This window comes from Rhinoraja longicauda, chromosome 1 (assembly GCF_053455715.1).
Source record: "Rhinoraja longicauda isolate Sanriku21f chromosome 1, sRhiLon1.1, whole genome shotgun sequence".
Taxonomy (NCBI): domain Eukaryota; kingdom Metazoa; phylum Chordata; class Chondrichthyes; order Rajiformes; family Arhynchobatidae; genus Rhinoraja; species Rhinoraja longicauda.
In genome coordinates this window covers 61,439,273-61,459,721 of record NC_135953.1, presented here as the reverse complement: position 1 = coordinate 61,459,721, position 20,449 = coordinate 61,439,273, and the positions used below count along the sequence as shown (strand labels likewise).

General features: G+C 40.3%; 1 protein-coding gene across 2 annotated transcripts in view; it reads left to right on the top strand.

The window, feature by feature from the left end:
- Positions 1 to 20,449, top strand: part of pdgfra (platelet-derived growth factor receptor, alpha polypeptide) — a 49,084-nt gene that overhangs the window by 15,325 nt on the left and 13,310 nt on the right. For both annotated transcript variants that reach the window (XM_078398573.1, XM_078398566.1), the window contains exons 3-13: positions 1,590 to 1,904; positions 3,684 to 3,950; positions 4,406 to 4,536; positions 7,311 to 7,473; positions 9,862 to 10,051; positions 11,395 to 11,510; positions 12,744 to 12,870; positions 13,149 to 13,345; positions 14,423 to 14,517; positions 15,811 to 15,943; positions 16,874 to 16,978. In XM_078398573.1, coding sequence (XP_078254699.1) covers positions 1,590 to 1,904; positions 3,684 to 3,950; positions 4,406 to 4,536; positions 7,311 to 7,473; positions 9,862 to 10,051; positions 11,395 to 11,510; positions 12,744 to 12,870; positions 13,149 to 13,345; positions 14,423 to 14,517; positions 15,811 to 15,943; positions 16,874 to 16,978 — 1,839 coding nt within the window. The remainder of the gene's footprint in view (positions 1 to 1,589; positions 1,905 to 3,683; positions 3,951 to 4,405; positions 4,537 to 7,310; positions 7,474 to 9,861; positions 10,052 to 11,394; positions 11,511 to 12,743; positions 12,871 to 13,148; positions 13,346 to 14,422; positions 14,518 to 15,810; positions 15,944 to 16,873; positions 16,979 to 20,449) is intronic.

Here is a 20,449-nt window from a genome sequence, read left to right as displayed (position 1 = left end):
CAGGTAACTGCTGGGATCCAGGGAGAGATTGTAAGGAGGACTGAGAGCATTGGAAGGATCAGAGAGCAATTGAATGCTTCCAATAACTGTGGATGTTAGCTCTTTGTGGTATATGCCTGTTATCAGAATATCAAATGTTCCCAATCCATACATTGTGCATGGGTATACATTGACCTGGAATGCATATTTTTTGTAAAAACACACATCCTTCCCTAATTCCTTATCTACAGATAAAAAACAGGGAAGTATTTGACATTTTGCACCAAATACACCAATTTGGGTCCATGTATCTTCATAGCCTGCTTTGATTTAACAGACAATAGACAATAGGTGCAGGAGGAGGCCATTCGGCCCTTCGAGCCAGCACCGCCATTCAACGTGATCATAGCTGATCATTCTCAATCAGTACCCCGTTCCTGCCTTCTCCCCATACCCCCTGACTCCGCTATCCTTAAGAGCTCTATCTAGCTCTCTCTTGAATGCATTCAGAGAATTGGCCTCCACTGCCTTCTGAGGCAGAGAATTCCGCTGACTGAAAAAGTTTTTCCTCATCTCAGTTCTAAATGGCCTACCCCGTATTCTTAAACTGTGGCCCCTTGTTCTGGACTCCCCCAACATTGGGAACATGAACATATAATATTTATATTTTATCATTCGCTTTATGTTGATGATAAAAAGAACTTTTCTGAAATTCAAAACAAAGGTGAAAATGAGATTATTCTTTGTGATGTGGTGCCACAATGTTATTGGCATAGTCACAGATGGTGGCATGATAAGTTATTCATTGGGTGTCTTGGCAATCTTCCAGTTTCACTCAAACTACCCAAGTAGGAACGGCGTAGATCTGAGACTCACATTCATGTGGGCATTAAATTGGCCAAAGCCTGCCGTGAACCATTCCGCAGGGGGATACACAAACTGAGTGACAATGATCCGGAACCAGGGCAATACGGGTGGTGATAGCTAGTAACAGAGCAGGAAATGCAATAAAATTAAGACATAAATATTTTTAGCATTCCTCAAAGAGGAATATACAGATAATCATTTTTATAAAATAAAACACAAAGTGCTGGAGTTACACAGTGGATGGGCACAAAATGTTGGAGTAACTCAGTGGGTCAGGGAGCTTCTGTGAAAAATGTAGATAATCACTTTGTAATAAAAAGGAACTGCAGATGCTGGTTTATACCAAAGATAGACACAAAATGCTGGAGTAACTCAACGGGTTATACTAAAGACAGGCACAAAAAACTGGAGTAACTCAGTGGGTTACCAAAGATAGACACCAAGTGCTGAATTAAGGATGCTGACCTGCTGAGTTACTCCAGCATTTTATGGCTAATCACTAGATTTCTGGAATTGCCCAGTACCAAAGGATATAATGAAAGATGTATTTCTGAGCTCCATCCGTAATTATATCTTGTTTGAAAGATTCCAGTGTTCACTTTGCATTTCGTTTCGTTTATCATAGTCACATGTTCTGTTTCTAGTGACATTTGAAGAAATTAACCACGACAGAGGATAATTGAGCAAGGAAAGGATACTTTTTGTTTTGTGAATAATGATGGATACTCTTTTGCTGTTTTTAGGGCCCCACCTGGCTATGTGCCAGATGTTACCAGATGTTTACCCCAACGAAGTCGAAATAAGGGTCACCCTCCATTCCACTTTCACCCTGACGTGCTCAGGGGAGAATGAGGTGGACTGGGAGTTGCCGTTTTATGATATTAAAGAAAACATCAACAAAAAAAATGAAAACAACAATAGCGGGAACTTTATACAAACGCTCGAGGTTACCAAAGCAACAGGGATCCACTCTGGGAAGTATATCTGCTACTACCCAGCAGTTCAGTACGACGACAATGATGAGATTGAAGGCCGGGGTATTTATGTGTTCGTTCCAGGTGCGTTGATTAGTGGGAGTTTAATTGCTAATGGCTTCAATTTTATCATGTCACGACTGCACTTTTTATTTTGCTTACAGGAGTATCACTTTTTAATATCTTAGCCTCATAGTTGGCCTCAGAGTGTGGGGCAAAGCAGTGAGTATTGCAGCTTGTCATGTCCTGTGGATGGCTGGGCTCCAACATGACCACACCTCATGATTTCATAAGCATGTACTCTCCAGTGGGACCTGTTGAATCACAGTCAGGAACGTGTTGGCATTCTGCTTTCCCTCGTCAGACTGGGCACAACCACTAATTGCTGCAGCTTGGCTGAGTTCAGCCGTCTCCAGCAGAGTCTAAAGCTTGAACTTGCTGCTTCCCAGGGCTGTGTGGCTGAGTTCTGCACTTTACATTTACATATCAATAGACAAGCCGATGATCCAACACAAATTTTCATGATTGTATCTGCAAATTTTGCAGTAAATTTGGAATTCTAAAATACGCCCAAAATATGTTGGGGGTTGAGGGTGTTGTGATGGGTTGTTTTAAATGGTCATGGCAATTGGTGGAGTTACCAGTGTACCTGCTTCTACCACATGAGAAAAGCAGACACGAACATGTTCCCTCTATTAAGTGGGTTTGTTGCATTAGCAATCTCATGTTATAGCCAGAGAATTATACAGCATGGAAACAGGCACTTCAGCCTCATTTATCAATGTTGACTAAGTTGCTTACCTGAGCTAGTTATATTTGCCTACATTTGGTCCTCTAAACCTTTTCTATCCATGTATCTTTCCTAATGTCCTTTCAACATTGTAGTTCTGTCCACCTCTACCACTTCCTCTGGCAACTTGTTCGATGTGCCCATCACCTTCTGTGTGGAAAAGTTGCCCCCCAAGATCTAATGGTGACAGGTCCCATCCAGGGTAGTTTTTTTTAATGTTTAAACTTTTCAAAATCTTTACTTTCCAGTTGAGAGTTTATACATTGTAGGGTTACAAATGAAAATATGCAAGCTACTTGCAAAACTTGCAAAACTTGGCAATGGCTTTGAAGGGATGGAAGAGTTTAAGGTGTTGTCATTTATTCAAAAGTTTTATTTTATGTAGAAATGTGAAAACGAGTTCTAATTGTTGCATTCTACACAGGTAGGTTGAGTACTACTGTGACCCCTTCACCAGGAAGTTGATGACACTTTAAATTGGAAGCTTTCCATGATCTCTCGTGCATTGGTATAGGAGTTAAATTATGAATGACAAATTGGGTGAAATCACTTTTTCCTTTGCTATAATCTGCACCTCCCTCTTGTAAATTGGCTGTCAGCAGCTGAAAGTCATTCAAACCAAGAAAAATAAGTTTGGTCTTATGATTTTGTAGTTGCTATGCAGTTGTAGTTAACTTTCTGAAATTATAGCTCTGACTAAAGCCTCTGGGGTGTATTTGTGTTTTAGTGCAACGATGGTGTGCATTTTATGATCTAAACTTTGTGCTGGAGTTGGATAAAATTTAACTTCAGCAAAACCATTAACTGGAAATAAAGCATCAAATAAAAGCTGTAAATGAAAAAAATAAACACCGATAATGTTGTTCTAATGGGGGGGGGGGTGGGGGGGGGTAGCATGTACATCAAAAGTAAAGCACCAACCAATGCTGACTCCAGTGTGAATAGTTCCACACAAACCGTTCGCAGATTTTCTGATATCCTGAAAAATATGTCCTAATTAATTTTACCATGTATTGTGGCAATTGTCCGTTTTTGAGGTGGCATTATTGTTTAATACTTTGGCCTTTACACAGATCCCGACTATCCTTTGATCCCACAATTGCAATTTGAGAACGTAGTAATAGTAGCAGAGGGTGAAGAGGCTGTGATTCCATGTCGAGTATCTGATCCAGACGTGCATGTCACCTTGATGAATATTGATACTAAGAACATGATCTCTGCTACCTATGACAATAAAGAGGGATTCAAAGGCCTCTTCAAAGAGGGGATGTATGTCTGCATCACAACAGTCAATGGAGTGGAGCACAGATCCGAGGAGTACATTGTTAATACATTTAAAGGTATAGTAACTCTTGATGCTGTCATTCACTAGATCAATGCTAACTGTTACTTCAATAATTTTATTTCCTGGGTTTGAAGTTTCAAACCAAGATTGTGGGATTATCAGTATAATTATATAATGTTCATCAGCAGAGATCAAATAGATGACTAGTCATTGTTTCCGATTTATATGGGGATATATCAACGTATCAAACATTGTTTAATACGTTAGGTTTTGTTTCAGTGCAATATTTAATTAAAAATAAACTATTTCTAGTGATTTTAAGGTGACGATTTTTTCCCCCATTAACAGTGAATTCTTAGATTCTACAACTTTATTACAAATAACAACTGTAATAATGTTATACATTTTAAAATTATATTTGTTCCATTTTTGAAAGATGACAAAATGTATTTTTAAATCTGCTCCCATTGAGATAGGCATTAACATTATCATATTGCATTTGTCTTTCAGTGGGTAAGGATCTGAAAGTTGAAATAGAAGCCATTAAAAGTATAGTTAAAGTCGGAGAGAGCATCCGTGTAACCTGTTCAGTAGTGGACAATGAAGTGGTGACTATCAACTGGAATTATCCAGGAGAAAATGTATGCAAAGCTAATGACCTTTTATGTTTCCTTACCCTGTGACAGATCATTGAAATCAATTTATGAAAACACTTGAATATAACGGAGTTGTAACATTTTCACTGGCGTAGTTAATATTTTAGCAAAATGTGATTATATATAATTAAGTATAAGATTTATTTAATAGATTTTGATATATTACGATTTAAGCAAGGACTGAACCAGAGTACATTGCACAGGAGTCTGTAGTGAAATGCAATTCTTTTTGTGCATTGTGTTCTGCATAGACACTAATGCAACCGTGTCACAGGCCTACACACTTTACTTTAGCAATGTGCCAGTGAAAAAACTTGGACTTATTCAAACATTAAGAGCATTAATGCTCTGCAGAATGGATTGAGAGTATATCACTCCTGTCTTTACTCTGAATGTAGAGAGCTGGCTTCCTAACGATGAACTTTATTGGCTAGTGTTCACAAGGTGTGTTTAAGGAATAGGGTTGTCAACTGTCCCGAATTAGCCGTATTTTGGGCTAAATTAGTTTGTCCTGTACGGGACTGCCCTTGTCCCTTATCAGTAGGATTGCCAACTTCCTCACTCCCAAATAAGGGACAAAGGGTGACGTCACCGACCCGTACTCAACATGACCTCACCCAGCCAGCGGCCACGTGCTACCGTTCCACCAATGGCGGCCGCCCGGGCTGGGAGGCGGGCATTCGAATCACGGTTGCATCGCGATTCTCTGAAAGCACTGAGCTCCTGGCATCGAGAGGGGCCCACAACGCTCGGTAGTTACTCATCGCGACTGTTGCCAGCTACGCTTGGGTTGTCTCACTTAATCTAAGGTGGTTTGTTTTTGTGGAAAAATAATCAGTTTGCCTTAAAACTGACAGGTATTTTGGCAGTGCCACATTTGGGTGGCAGGCCAGGGAAGCTGCCTGCTGGGCATGCAGCTGTCTACCATTAGCTGCCTCCCTCCCTTGCCCAGCTGGGATAGGACAAGCAGTTGAATCCATACCCAACCCCCCGGCTTGAAATGACAATAAGGGACAATGATAATCCAAAGATTCTCTCTGAACGGTGTTCAATTTTAAACTGCTATTAGACCCAGGGGGGGGGGGGGGCACTGTAGGCCCGGAAGCTATAGGGCCCGACACTGTAGGCCCCGACGCTGTAGGTCCCGACAGTTTAGGTCCCAACACTCTAGGTTTCCGACATTTTAGCTCCGGTTTGGAGGCCTGGGCACCGCCTAACGGAGGTTATGTAGCAACTCGCCTCCCGGCCTGGGTGGTCGCCATCGGTGGAGTGGGAGCATGTATGTGGCTGCTGGTTGGGTGAGGTCACGTAGGGCGCGGGGCGGTAACGTCACTTTGTCCCTTATTTGGGAGTGAGGAAGTTGGCAACCCTAATATGGAATGAGCTGCCAGAGGAGGTATTTGAGGCAGGTACTAGCACAATGCTTTAAAGTCCTTTGGACAGGTACATGCATTGGATAGGTTTAGAAGGATATGGGCCAAATGCAGGCAGATGGGACTAGTGTAGATGGAGTATGTTGGTCGGCTTGGGTATGTTGGGCCGAAGGGCCTGTTTACACTCTATATGACTCTTTGATTCTATGTCCATGCCAACCATTTTTCCCATCTACATTAACCACGTTAGGTCCACACCCTTCTATATCTAACCTCTTCAAGTACCTTTCTGAATGGCTCTTAAACGTAGTGATTGCATCTGCCTCCACCACGTCTTCTGGCATCGCATCAGATATCAACCACTCTCAATGTAAAAGAAACCTTCCGCTCAAACCCCCTTTAAATCTCATACCTCTCACTTTAAACATATGGCCTCTTGGTTTTGATATCCCTATGAAAAAAATATATATTATTATAAAAAAAGAAATCAATTTGTCAATCAGAATGGAGTTGTGGCTTGGGGAGAAGTAATTTGACATGTCCCTTCCCTTCTGACTAATAACAAGCAGCACAAGGGCAAGAATATCATTGGTCATCATTAGGCAATGCCCAATGATATTCTTCACAGTGAATGTTCACAGCGACACATTCTCAGACCTTTTCAGCGGCTTTGGATTAATGTTTTGAAATTCCTACTTAACAGGTATATGTGAGTACATTTAACATGGTACTCAACATAAGGTCTGCATTGACTCAAGGAAAGGGTAGCAAAGCAAACTATATATTTTTTAAAGTTAAACTTCCCTACTACCTCCACAAGAGGGGATGCAATCTCTTCCTGAAGTCCAGAAGACCTTGTTGTTTTGGGCCTTTAGTCTGGAAATTAACCCGAAGACTAGTGGCCACATAATCCATTAAGAGATCACTTGGAAAATCTCTGCTTGAACATCAACTCCAAACTGTGGGTATTTATTCACAAAATGCTGGAGTAACTCAGCAGGACAGGCAGCATCTCAGGAAAGAAGGAATGGGTGACGTTTCGGGTCAAGACCCTTCAACATCAGTCTGAAGAAGGGTCTCAACCCGAAACGTCACCCATTCCTTCTCTCCTGAGATGCTGCCTGACCTGCTGAGTTACTCCAGCATTTTGTGAATAAATATCTTCGATTTGTACCAGCATCTGCAGTTATTTTCTTACAACTCCAAACTGTGAACCTTTTCATAGTGAAATTAATGTTACTGCATAAGCGCATCCTAAGAATTTTTAAATTTGTCCTGTTGTTCGTTGAAAATGTCAGTACTGTTGCAATGCTACTTCTTAAATCTCAAGGGTAAACTATCAGAGACCGTGAATATTCATGTAGATTACTTGCTTCATTTCTGAAGGGGAAGGAAGATCTCAAGGAAGTGAAACACCCAAACATAAAAATAACGAAGACTCTGGAAATTGAGAATGCCACGCTGGAAGATACTGGAATCTATGAATGTTCTGTGTCACATGCAACTCAAGCCACCTACAGTAAAAAGCAGGTTCACATCCAAGTTAATGGTATGTATGAATTAAAGTATTTGTCTATTTTACTTTCAAAGTTTATATTGGTTCAGAAGTACAGACTTACAGACACATAGCATAGCTTACATCAACATTGCCACTTGCTAAAGAGGAAGCTTTAATGTACGATCACAATATCTTTCACTCGGTATTCCAAAATAAATTGGTTTCAGGTTTCAGATGTGCTGAATTCAAATCAAACTCCTGAGTTCAAATCATCTATTCTCCTTTTAGACTTGGAATTGAGACCTGTGCTCATTTGGGCAAGTGCTCACTGCAGTTATGTTAGTGTTACCACTGCATCCCAGTTATTTCTGTTAATTGACAGCAGATAGGGAAGATTGTTGTGAAAGATTGCAGCAGGATCTGGATCGATTGGCCAGGTAGGCTGAGGAATGGTTGATGGAATTTAATACAGAGAAGTGTGAGGTGTTGTAATTTTGGGACGTCTAACAAGGGCAGGACCTACATATTGAATGGTAGTCCTCTGGGGAGTGTTGTAGAGCAGAGGGATCTAGGAGTGCAGATACATGGTTCCTTGAAGGTCGAGTCGCAGGTAGATAAGGTGGTCAAAAAAGGTTTTGGCACATTGGCCTTCATCAGTCAGAGTATTGAGTATAGAAGTTGGGATGTCATGTTGCAGTTGTTTAAGACATTGGTGAGACCACATTTAGAATCTAGAGTTCAGTTCTGGGCACCATGTTATAGGAAAGATATGGTCAAGCTTGAAAAGGTTCAGAGAAGGTTTACGAGGGTGTTGCCAGGACTAGAGGGTGTGAGCTAAAGGGAGAGGTTGAGTAGGCTGGGTCTCGATTCCTTGGAGCGCAGGAGGATGAGGGGTGATCTTATAGTGTATAAAATCATGAGAGGAATAGATCGGGTAGATGCACAGAATCTCTTGCCCAGAGTAGGGGAATCGAGGACCAGAGGACATAGGTTCAAGGTGAAGGGGAAAAGATTTAACAACCAAATAGTGAATAAAAATAATGCAAGCATGTAGTATTTTATTATTTTATTACATTTAATTTTAAGACTTCATGTAACGGCTATTGCAGGAAGAGAGAAAGGACTGATTTGGGAAGTTTAGAAGAATCAAAATTAAAATCAACTAATATTACATTCCATTATTGTTAGATTGCTTGAAAGGTTTGTGTTATACATAAAGCATAAGCAGAAAAGACAAGTGTGCCCCAAAAATGTTCATGTCGATGCACCATTAAATTGGGTTAAAATTAGTGCAATGAAATGTGAAAATGAGAAACAGGAAAAGATCAGGTGACAGGAGTCTACTCCAATCAAAGATGGTGAAAGTGGCAACTCCACTGATACATTCAATAACCACACAGTTTGCTGGGGAAGGTTACATATTTTGGCTCATGAAGCTTTGGGATTTTTATCCTTGTTTTTGAAGATGTTCCTGTACAAGAAAGACAGGCCACTTTCTTATCACACGGGAAGACATACAATGGGGTGGAGACTTGGCCTGAGAACTAAATCTAGATCAATACAAAATGTGGTGTTCTGTCTTTCTTTTTGGATGGGTTGTTCAACGGAGACATAATTTGCTCTTTTAGATGAGTTTCCCATGATTCTGTTTTATTCTGTAATTTCTGCAGTGCTATGGCCAATTTTGATTCCTCAACCAATATCACAAAGCAGATTATTCTATCACAATCTCCTTTGGGACCTTGAATGTCTGCTGTTTTTCTCCTGCATTAAAAGAATGATCACTCTTAGGCGTATATAATTGACTATAAAGTGCTTTGGAGAATCGTTTGTTTGAATGGCAAGTTGGTTCTTTGTGTGTTTTGGTGCAATCATTACCCAAGTTGTATTAATTGTGTTAGATGGAAGAATCAAAACTGTGCAAAAGTTTTATTTTTCAGTGATTTAGAAATTTCTGAAGAGGGCAAAAGTACATTTATTTCTCAAAGGAATATCTGACAATAATTCTGATTTTACTGTTGAAAGTACTAGTTTCGTTTTGGTTTAGAGATACATTATGGAAAAACGCCCTTTGATCCACCAAGTTCACGCTGACCATCGATCACCCATTTACAGTTGTTCCATGTTATTCCACGTTCTCATCTGCTCCCTATACACTTGAGGCAATTTACAGAGATGAATTAACCTAAAAAGCCGCATGTCTTTGGGATGCGGGAGGAAACCAGAGCACCCGGAGGAAATCTACGCAGTTAGAGGGTGAATGTGAAAATTCCACACAGACAGGTAACGGGGTCAGGATCGAACCCAGGTCTCTGGTGCTGAGGTAGCATATGTACTTAGTTAGCAGGCAAAATTCTCTGTCCAAAATTGGGTCAATTGCACCAAGAATTACAATTAAGGGCTGATATAATCTACTTTTCTTTTTCTTCTGCTCCTTAGAGAAGGGCTTTATACATGTGGATCCCAGTTTTGGGGCAGAAGAGTTTGCAGACCTGCATGAAGTCAAGCAATTTGTGGTCAACATTGAGGCCTACCCAGAGCCCACTGTTCGGTGGCTAAAAAACAACATTACTTTGCACGAGGATAACAATGAAGTGATGATCAACACCATTAAAGCCCAGGAAAACAGGTAAAGATGGACTCCACAACACCAGTTCAACACATGATCAGTGGAATGTGACACACTTGCTGGAAGTAATCCGGACGCCAGTATACTGATAAGATTGTTCAACTGTGCAATTAATTCCCAATAATCTGCTATATCTATTCATTTGTTGCTGTGTCATGTTTTCTTCTGTATTAGCATGTAAGAAAAGCAAAACACAACCTGGAACTTCGGCCACTCAGAACATGAAAAATTAGGTGTAGGCCATTTCCTCTGAGCCTACCCTGCCATTCAACAAGATCATGGTTGAGCTTCAAGCGTGGGGGAAAGAAGGGAGGAGAGGGAAGAAAAGAAATACTGAATATGGACACAAAATCCTACTCCCTTGTCCCATGATTCTTTCAATATCCCGACATCTATTGATCTCAAATGAACTCAGTCCTAGAGCCCCAGTAGGGCTCAGGTGTAGCAAATTCCAAAGATGCACTCTCTTCTGCCCATTGTGCCCACGATCTATGACCCCATGACCTCTATCCTGCTTTTGCATCCACTCCCTACACACAAATTGTCCTTGATTTACAAAGACCCATGTCTTTGGGATGTGGGAGAAAACCGGAGCACCTGAAGGAAACTCATATCCACAGGAAGAACATGCACACTCCACACAGACAGCACCTGATGTTGGAGTGAAACATGGGTGTCTGGCAATATGAGGCACCCTCACTTCATTCATCATTTGGGGTTGATGATCTTTTATCAGATCCATAAAAATGAAGCGACTTTTAAGCTGAGAGGAGGGAATATCTTCATAGAATGGAAACTTGGAGGGATTGAATGGCACAAGAAATGGTGGTGCCAACTGAGATTGGAAGTAATGCCACATAAGTTGCTCGCTCATCTTGAAGAAATGTTTGGGCCCCTTAGTGCTGGGAAAGGAACAGGATGAAGGACAGATGTTTTGTATCTTACCCTTGTATTGGAGGGTGCAGTGAGAAGGGGAGTGAGCATTGGTGGAGATGGAAGAATGAACCAGGAATTGTGGAGTCATTATCAAATTTGGGGTCATGTCAGATGTCGTCAAGATGTTTAATGTTTATTGTGGTGTTCTCATTGAATCCTGAGGTCCACACTTAATATTGTGTTTTACTATGTGCATGCTCTTTCAATCTCCATTTATTAATTCACAAAATGCTGGAGTAACTCAGTAGGTCAGGCAGCATCTCGGGAGAGAAGGAATGGGTGACGTTTCGGGTCGAGACCCTTCTTCAGTCTGAAGAATAAATCGATTTGTACCAGCATCTGCAGTTATTTTCTTATATTCCATTTATTAATTCCCTGTTTGCTCTTTGTTACTTGACTTTTTCCAGGTATCAAAGTAATTTAACTCTGATTCGTGCAACAAAACAAGACAGTGGGGCCTACAGCATCATTGTTGAACATGAAGATAATAGTACTATCTTTACATTCTTCTTGCAGGTGAAAGGTGAATCCATAAGCTCTACTCTGTTCTTTAACTAAATGATTTTTGTGGTGCCAAGGTCAGATCAAACCGGAGTATTTGCTGTGACTGAACATTTCTTAAACGATACCTACTGCTTCTCTATGGAATGTCATACTTCCTTGCAATGATTCAGTATAGTGATTTTTTGGGCCAGTGGTACTTAGAAAGTTTAAAAGACTAAAAGCAAATTTAGAATGGTGAAAATCGTAAATAAATGTTTGATACTTGAAGCATATAGTGTAAGTAAGTAGTATATACACTTATGAGAGGCAGGTTAGACGGTCAGAACATTGTTTTCAGTGTTACAAATGTCCAACTAGAAGGCATAGCTATTATGTGAGAGGAGCAAGTTTAATGGAGATGTGCAGGGCAAGTTTTTTACGGAGAGAGTGGTGGGGGCCTGGAGCACGTTGTCAGGGGTGGTGGTGGAGGCAAATACGACAGTGCCGTTTAAGAAGCTTTTAGATAGGCAATGGAAGTGCAGGGAATAAGAGGGATATGGATCATGTACAGGCAGATGAGGTCAGTTTAACCTGGTGTCATGTTCGGCATAAACATTGTGGGTGGAAGGGCCTGTTCCTGTGCTGTACTGTTCTATGTTCCATGTTCGTATAAGAGGTCTGCCAGCATTCCAAAGAGAAGAAGTAGGTATTGTTTCAGAAATGTTCAGCACAGCAAATACTCCGGTTTGATCTGATCTAAGGTACAATCAGGGTCTATTCTGCAAATAAGTTCATGAGGTCTCTGTCTGTTTTATACTATGTATTAAGGTAAAAGGCGTCAGTGAAAAAGTTTGGGCCAAGCGAATAATTGACCTGTTCAGTTTTATTTGCCCATGTACTTGGTTTCCACTGGGAAGGTCAAGTTAGCATTGCCCTTGGTGAGCCCTCTGATTCGTTTTGAGATTTGATTGCATGTCAGTTTGCATTTTCACTCCCTTTGGCTAAATATTGCTGAAGTAAGGCCTCTCAAACTAAAGAACAAAGGTGGAAGTTCATTAACAAAAGACATTCTGCATTGATACTTGTGCATGAAATTTAATATTCCAACTTTAAAAAAAAGAACAATGTCATTTAAATGAGAATAAAACTGGGCACCATCTTATGTTTTAATTATCGATGCTTGTACAAAATATTTTAAACATTGATGTACTGTTTTGGTTGATAAAAATGGTTAATTTTAATTTTAATGTTATGTTTCCTCTTCCTGTTCCAGTGCCAGCAAAGATCATCAATCTTGTTGACGTGCACCATGGCTCTGCCAATGGCCAGATTGTTTCATGTTCTGCAGATGGGACACCCAGCCCAGAAATCGAATGGCTAATCTGTACGGACCTAAAAAAGTGAGGCCTTAATCATTCAATCATAGAAACATAGAAAATAGGTGCTGGAGGAGGCTATTTGGCCCTTCGAGCCAGCACCGTACGGCAATAATGCAGCATTTTTCAGTGAGGAAACTACTTACTTTGAATAATAATTTCTATTCTGTTAGTTTAAAGATTTACCATTAATAGATTTAATTTATTTCTCCAAAAAGGCAATCTTTAGTTGAAAATACATATCCAATACATTACTGGTGGATAATGAAAATAAGCCTAAATAATCTCTGTATTTCTTTCAGGTGTGCAAATGACTCCTTGCTGTGGAATGTTCTCCACAGTAATTCGAATGATATAAGTATCGAGACCCATCAGACAAAGAAAAACATTGTAGAGAGCAAACTGACCTTTCGGAAAGTGGATAACACAGTGGTTGTGAAATGCATTGCAAAGAATGAGCTTGCGGCTGTTGCACGTGAAGTCAAAGTGGTGGCTCACAGTGAGTAATGCTTTTATTCCATCCCCTAGATCAAGTCATAAGATCATAGAGTCAGTCATACAGCATGGATGCAGGCCCTTCTGCCCAACTTGCCCACGCTGACCCAGGTATCCCATCTACACTAGTTCCACCTGCCCGCATATGGCCTGGCATATATCCCTCTAAACCTTCCCTGTCCATGTAAGGTATTGGTTCGTTTTCAACCAGGATAAACTGACATGTAGCAAGGTGTCTTTCAAAACCCGCCATTGTAGTGCGATTCATTTAAGCTGGAATAATTCCAATTGTTAAAAGGAAGGCATGTAAAGGTAATGCTTTACAAACTACTTTGTGGGTGCTTAACTTGGGTCTATGATTCATTAAACATTGAAGGTCCAGGTCCCTGTCACAAAGTTTTGCATTGAATTGCTGGGCCAATTGATTAAGAATGCCAAAGTACACTTTGTGCAAGACTTTGCTCTGGCTGCATCTGGAATAGGTGCCCACTTTTGATTTTTAAAAGTCTGCTGTGAAGCAGGATGTGTGACGTTCAGTTGATGTCCACTTTAAGAGATGTTTGTTATAAAATTGGTGCAATGGAAATGGTTTTACTTTGATTTGAGTTTATCTGAACTCTACTGCAAATATCCTAGGTTGCATTGATTCCTGCTCACAGCAGTTCATCATTTGACAATTGCTCTGAATAGTGAAAGATTAGAGTCATGAAGATCTCAATTTAAACCAACAATGCCATCTGTGGGACATTACTTCCAGGTTTTACTCTGAAATAGAGGCCCCACGGAGGGATTTGTTGCTTTAAATTACTGTTGAAAGTTTTAAAAAGCAAAATATTAATATTTTTGGAATGACACAAAGTGCTGGAGTAACTCAGATGGTTCGGCAACACCTCTGGGGAATACGGATCGGTGACATTTTAGGTCGGGACCCGTTTTAAGACTCACTCGCCAGTCTGAAGAAGGGTATCCAGGAATCCCGCTTGACCTGCTGAGTTACTCCAGCACTTATTTTGTAAATTAGTATACGCAGTTCCTTGCTTTTACATTTTTGGAATAACTGTCTTTTACCACTGATTTGCAGATCTACACTCCGAATTGACTGTGGCGGCTGCTGTATTGGTGCTGTTGGTTATCGTGATCATTTCTCTGATAGTGTTAGTTGTGGTTTGGAAACAGGTAAGCAATTAAAATCTCTAATCTTGAAATCTTAGAATTCCCGAAACACAAATGTAGGAAAGTGAAATTTACCTAAGTGTATTCTTTGGCAGAAATAAAAAAAGTAATCCAAAAGTCCCATTATGAGTCCCATTATGCACAAAAATGTTTGCTTTAACTTTGGTGCTTGAAAGTATAATTTATAGTAACAGGTATAGCTGCTTGGGCCCATCACATATATGACAATACTTTTCTCCATCTACACTAATACCTTATATATGCATCTGTCTAAATGTATTTTAAACTTTGTGATTGTATTTGACTCCACCACCTTCTTTGGGAGCATGTTCCAGGTATAAACCTCTCTGCACAAAAAAAAGGTTCTCCTCAAATCTCCTTTAAAACTCCTTTATCTCACCTTAAATTTGTATCTCTACCATGGGAAAAAGATTCTGACTATCTGCCCTATTTTTGCCTGTTATAATTTTATATACCATATGCCCACCCCTCAGCCTTGTTGACTCCAAGGAAATTAAGCCCAGCCTATCCATTATCTCTTCATAACTAAAGCCCTTCAATCCAGGCAGCATCCAAGTGAGCTTTCTCTGCATTCTCTGCAGTGCAACTACATCCTTCCTACAGTGTGGCGACCAGAACTGCACACAAGTTTCTTGTGCCGCCTAACCAGTGTTTTGTAAAGTTGCAACATAATGTCCCGACCTTTGTATTCTACCTTATACCTTCACCCATTATCTGCCTATGTTGTCACTTCAGAGAATTACAGACTTGAATCTCAAGGTCCCATTTGTTCTTCAACATTCCTCAGAGCCTTAGCATTTACGGTATATGTCCTATCCCTATTTGACATGACAAAATGCATCACCTCACCTTGTCACGATTAAGTTCCATCTGTAATGCTCCGCCCTAATGATCCATCCGAACTGTATCTAGCTGCAGTTTTAGACAACATGCCATGATATCATAATTCCAAGTGCTAATCCATACTCTAAGGTCATCTGAATTACTCGCATTAAAGTAAAAGCATTTGAGCCTGCTAGTCCTCCCATGCTCCCTAACCTGCCTCTGTCTGTTATATGATTCCTATAACAGCTTAATGTAGTCCATACAGTTGCATTCTCCAAAGGTATATTAGAAATATTTGTATCCTATTCAAATTGACAACTCATGATGACGTCAATAAAATAAACGTGCAACATAGATACATTTTAACATTTGAACATTTTAACTTTGTCTGCCTGAGACAGAAAAAAGTTCTTACTTTAATAATATAAAACAATTTATTATTTTGTGTAGAAACCAAGATATGAGATAAGATGGAGAGTCATTGAATCCATAAGTCCGGATGGCCATGAATATATTTATGTTGACCCTATGCAACTTCCCTATGATACTAGATGGGAGTTTCCTCGGGAAGGACTTGTCCTTGGTAAGTACTTGTCTTGTGGCGCAAAGAGGCATTCAGATAACAAATATAAATTCCATTAGCCATTAGTTATAACTTCTCAAATTTAGAGACCCATTAAGCAAATATCCAGAATGTCAAAAATCCTTTTGAAAGAAGTGTCATTTTTTTACTTCTTCCAGTCTTGATTTACTGGTTGCATCCTTGCGAGTTCAAAACCTATGCAGAGATTTAAGCACAAAGTCCAGCTACCATAGTCAAAGGTAGTTTCTTTGGAATGTGATGCTTAAAAAAGGCTCTGCTTGATCTCCTAAGTGGATGGAAAAGATTCAATGCTATTATTGGAATAAGAATAATGGTATATTCCCCACAGTTCTTTCAAATCAGCATAATTGAACTAAACTACTGTATAATGTTTTTTGAGGGACCTGTTGTGCACACCTTTGCTTTCCCACTTTACATATTTTCATGGCCATAAAGCAATATCAGATGTCCAGGGGATGCTGAAATGTATGTGAATTTTTATACTAGACAGTGCTCCTAGAATTACCTTAAGGTGTCAGTAATAAATGGAATTATATTAAATCGCAGGTAGTATCCCAATGTATTTGGTCTTCAGATACCCTTTGTAATAAACAAAGTCAGTCTATTTTACCCAAGGAGATGGTGCCTACTGTGTAGGAAAGAACTGCAGATGCTGGTTTAAATCGAAGATAGACACAAAATGCTGGACTAACTCAGCAGGACAGGCAGAATCTCTGGTCTTGAGATATTTATTTATAAAGTAGACCACACAGAAAATTGTGAATTGTAAATGGATTTTGAAATCTGGAATAGAATTTGCTCTTTCTGACATACTTTTTTGTTGCTCTGCTAATTTACCCCAAACCTGCAATTTTAATGATAATATTTGTAATGTTACATTGATTATTGTGCATTGTGTGTTTTTTAAAGGCCGCATCCTTGGTTCTGGAGCGTTTGGAAAGGTTGTTGAAGGAACTGCATACGGTTTAAGTCGCCCACAGCCTGTCATGAAAGTTGCAGTGAAAATGCTGAAACGTGAGTTTACCCGTATTGTTCATAACTTGGCCAAGTGGTGAGAATGACTTTAAATTTCTTACAGTACCGTTGTTTCACTAACATTGTTGATTTAATCCATTAGTACTGATTGAGTGGCTATTTTCTTACCAGTATGTTGAACTGGCCTGTTTTGGGTGAACCTCAGCACTGGCATGGCTTGATGTAATTTACATTGAAGAAATCCTGTAAATTTTCGCAATCGATTTTACATGGAATCTTTCATGTCTTAGAGTCATAGAGTCACACAGCTTGGAAACAGGCCCGTTGGACCAACTTGCCCATGCTAACCAAGATGCTGCATCTACACCAGTCCACCTGCCTACGTTTGGCCCAAATCCCTCTAAACCTTTTGTAGCCATGTACATGTATGCAAAACAAGACTTTAAAAAAGTTTTTATTAGACTTTTAATTATTAAAAGATAGTTGCATGTTACTCAGTAGGTTTCCAATAGCTACTTATGACTAAAATGGTTAATCTATGGACAATAGACAATAGGTGCAGGAGTAGGCCATTCGGCCCTTTGAGCCAGCACCACCATTCAATGTGATCATGGCTGATCATTCTCAATCAGTACCCCGTTCCTGCCTTCTCCCCATACCCCCTGACTCTGCTATCCTTAAGAGCTCTATCTAGCTCTCTCTTGAAAGCATTCAGAGAATTGGCCTACACTGCCTTCTGTGACAGAGAATTCCACTAATTTACAACTCTCAGACTGAAAATGTTTTTCCTCATCTCCGTTCTAAATGGCCTACCCCTTATTCTTAAACTGTGGCCCCTGGTTGTGGACTCCCCCAACATTAACATATATAACAACTACAGCATGGAAACAGGCCTGTCCGGCCCTACCAGTCCACGCCGACCATTCTCCCTGACCTAGTCTCATCTACCTGCACTCAGACCATAACCCTCCAATCCCCTCCTATCCATATACCTATCCAATTTACTCTTAAATAATAAAATCGAGCCAGCCTCCACCACTTCCACCGGAAGCCCATTCCATATAGCCACAACCCTCTGAGTAAAGAAGTTCCCCCTCATGTTACCCCTAAACCTTTGTCCCTCAATTCTGAAGCTATGTCCCCTTGTTGGAATCTTCCCCACTCTCAAAGGGAAAAGCCTACCCACGTCAACTCTGTCCGTCCCTCTCAAAATTTTAAAAACCTCTATCAAGTCCCCCCTCAACCTTCTACGCTCCAAAGAATAAAGACCCAACCTGTTCAACCTCTCTCTGTAGCCTAAGTGCTGAAACCCAGGCAACATTCTAGTAAATCTCCTCTGTACCCTCTCCATTTTGTCGACATCCTTCCTATAATTTGGCGACCAGAACTGCACACCATACTCCAGATTCGGCCTCACCAATGCCCTGTACAATTTCAACATTACATCCCAACTTCTATACTCGATGCTCTGATTTATAAAGGCAAGCATTCCAAACGCCTTCTTCACCACCCTATCCACATGAGATTCCACCTTCAGGGAACAATGCACAGTTATTCCCAGATCCCTCTGTTCCACTGCATTCCTCAATTCCCTACCATTTACCCTGTACGTCCTATTTTGATTTGTCCTACCAAAATGCAGCACCTCACACTTATCAGCATTAAACTCCATCTGCCATCTTTCAGCCCACCCTTCCAAAAGGCCCAAGTCTCTCTGTAGACTTTGAAAATCTACCTCACTATCAACTACTCCACCTATCTTAGTATCATCTGCATATTTACTAATCCAATTTGCCACACCATCATCCAGATCATTAATGTAAATGACAAACAACAGTGGACCCAACACAGATCCTTGGGGCACTCCACTAGACACTGGCCTCCAACCTGACATACAATTGTCAACCGTTACCCTCTGGTATCTCCCATTCAGCCATTGTTGAATCCATCTTGCAACCTCACTATTAATACCCAACGATTTAACCTTCTTAGTCAACCTTCCATGTGGAACCTTGTCAAATGCCTTACTGAAGTCCATATAGACAACATCCACAGCCTTGCCCTTATCAATTTCCCTGGTAACCTCTTCAAAAAATTCAAGAAGATTAGTCAAACATGACCTTCCAGGCACAAATCCATGTTGACTGTTTCTAATCAGGCCTTGATTATCCAAATAATTATATATATTGTCCCTAAGTATCTTTTCCATTAATTTTCCCACCACAGACGTCAAACTAATAGGTTTATAATTGCTAGGTTTACTTTTAGAACCTTTTTTAAACAAAGGCACAACATGCGCAATGCGCCAATCTTCCGGCACCATCCCTGTTTCTAATGACGTTTGAAATATTTCCGTCATAGCCCCTGCTATTTCTGCACTAACTTCCCTCAATGTCCTAGGGAATATCCTATCAGGACCTGGAGACTTATCCACTTTTATATTCTTCAAAAGTGTCCGTACCTCCTCTTCTTTAATCCTCCTAATTTCCATCACTACTCTACTTGTTTCGCTTACCTCACATAATTCAATATCCTTCTCCTCGGTAAATAGCGAAGAAAAGAAATTGTTTAATATCTCCCCCATTTCTTCCGGCTCAGCACATAGCTGTCCACTCTGACTCTCTAATGGACCAATTTTATCCCTCACTATCCTTTTGCTATTGACATATCTGTAGAACCCCTTGGGGTTTACTTTTACATTACTTGCCAAAGCAGCCTCATATCTTTTTTTCGCTTTTCTAATTTCCTTTTTAAGATTCCTTTTACATTCTTTATATTCCTCAAGAACCTCATTTACTCCCTGCCGCTTATATTTATTGTATATCTCCCTCTTTTTCCGAACCAAGTGTCCAATTTCCCTGGAAAACCACGGCTCTTTCAAATTATTATTCTTTCCTTTCCACCGAACAGGGACATAAAGACTCTGTACTCTCAAAATTTCACCTTTAAATATCCTCCATTTCTCTATTATATCCTTTTCATAAAACAACAATTTCCATTTCACTCCTTTTAAATCCTTTCTCATCTCCTCAAAATTAGCCTTTCTCCAATCCAAAATCTCAACCCTTGGTCCAGATTTGACCTTCTCAATAATGATATTGAAACTAATGGCATTATGATCACTAGACCCAAAGTGCTCCTCAACACATACCTCCGTCACCTGACCCATCTCATTTCCTAACAGGAGGTCCAACACTGCCCCTTCTCTGGTAGGCACCTCTACGTATTGCTGCAAAAAACTATCCTGCACACATTTTACAAACTCCAAACCATCCAGCCCTTTAACAGAATGTGATTCCCAGTCTATATACGGAAAATTGAAATCACCCACAATCACCACTCTGTGCTTACTACTAATATCTGCTATCTCCTTACATATTTGCTCTTCCAATTCTCGTTCCCTATTTGGCGGTCTATAATACACCCCTATAAGAGTTGCTAAACCTTTCTCATTTCTGAGTTCCACCCAAACAGCCTCCTTAATCGAGCCTTCTAGTCTGTCCTGCCAAA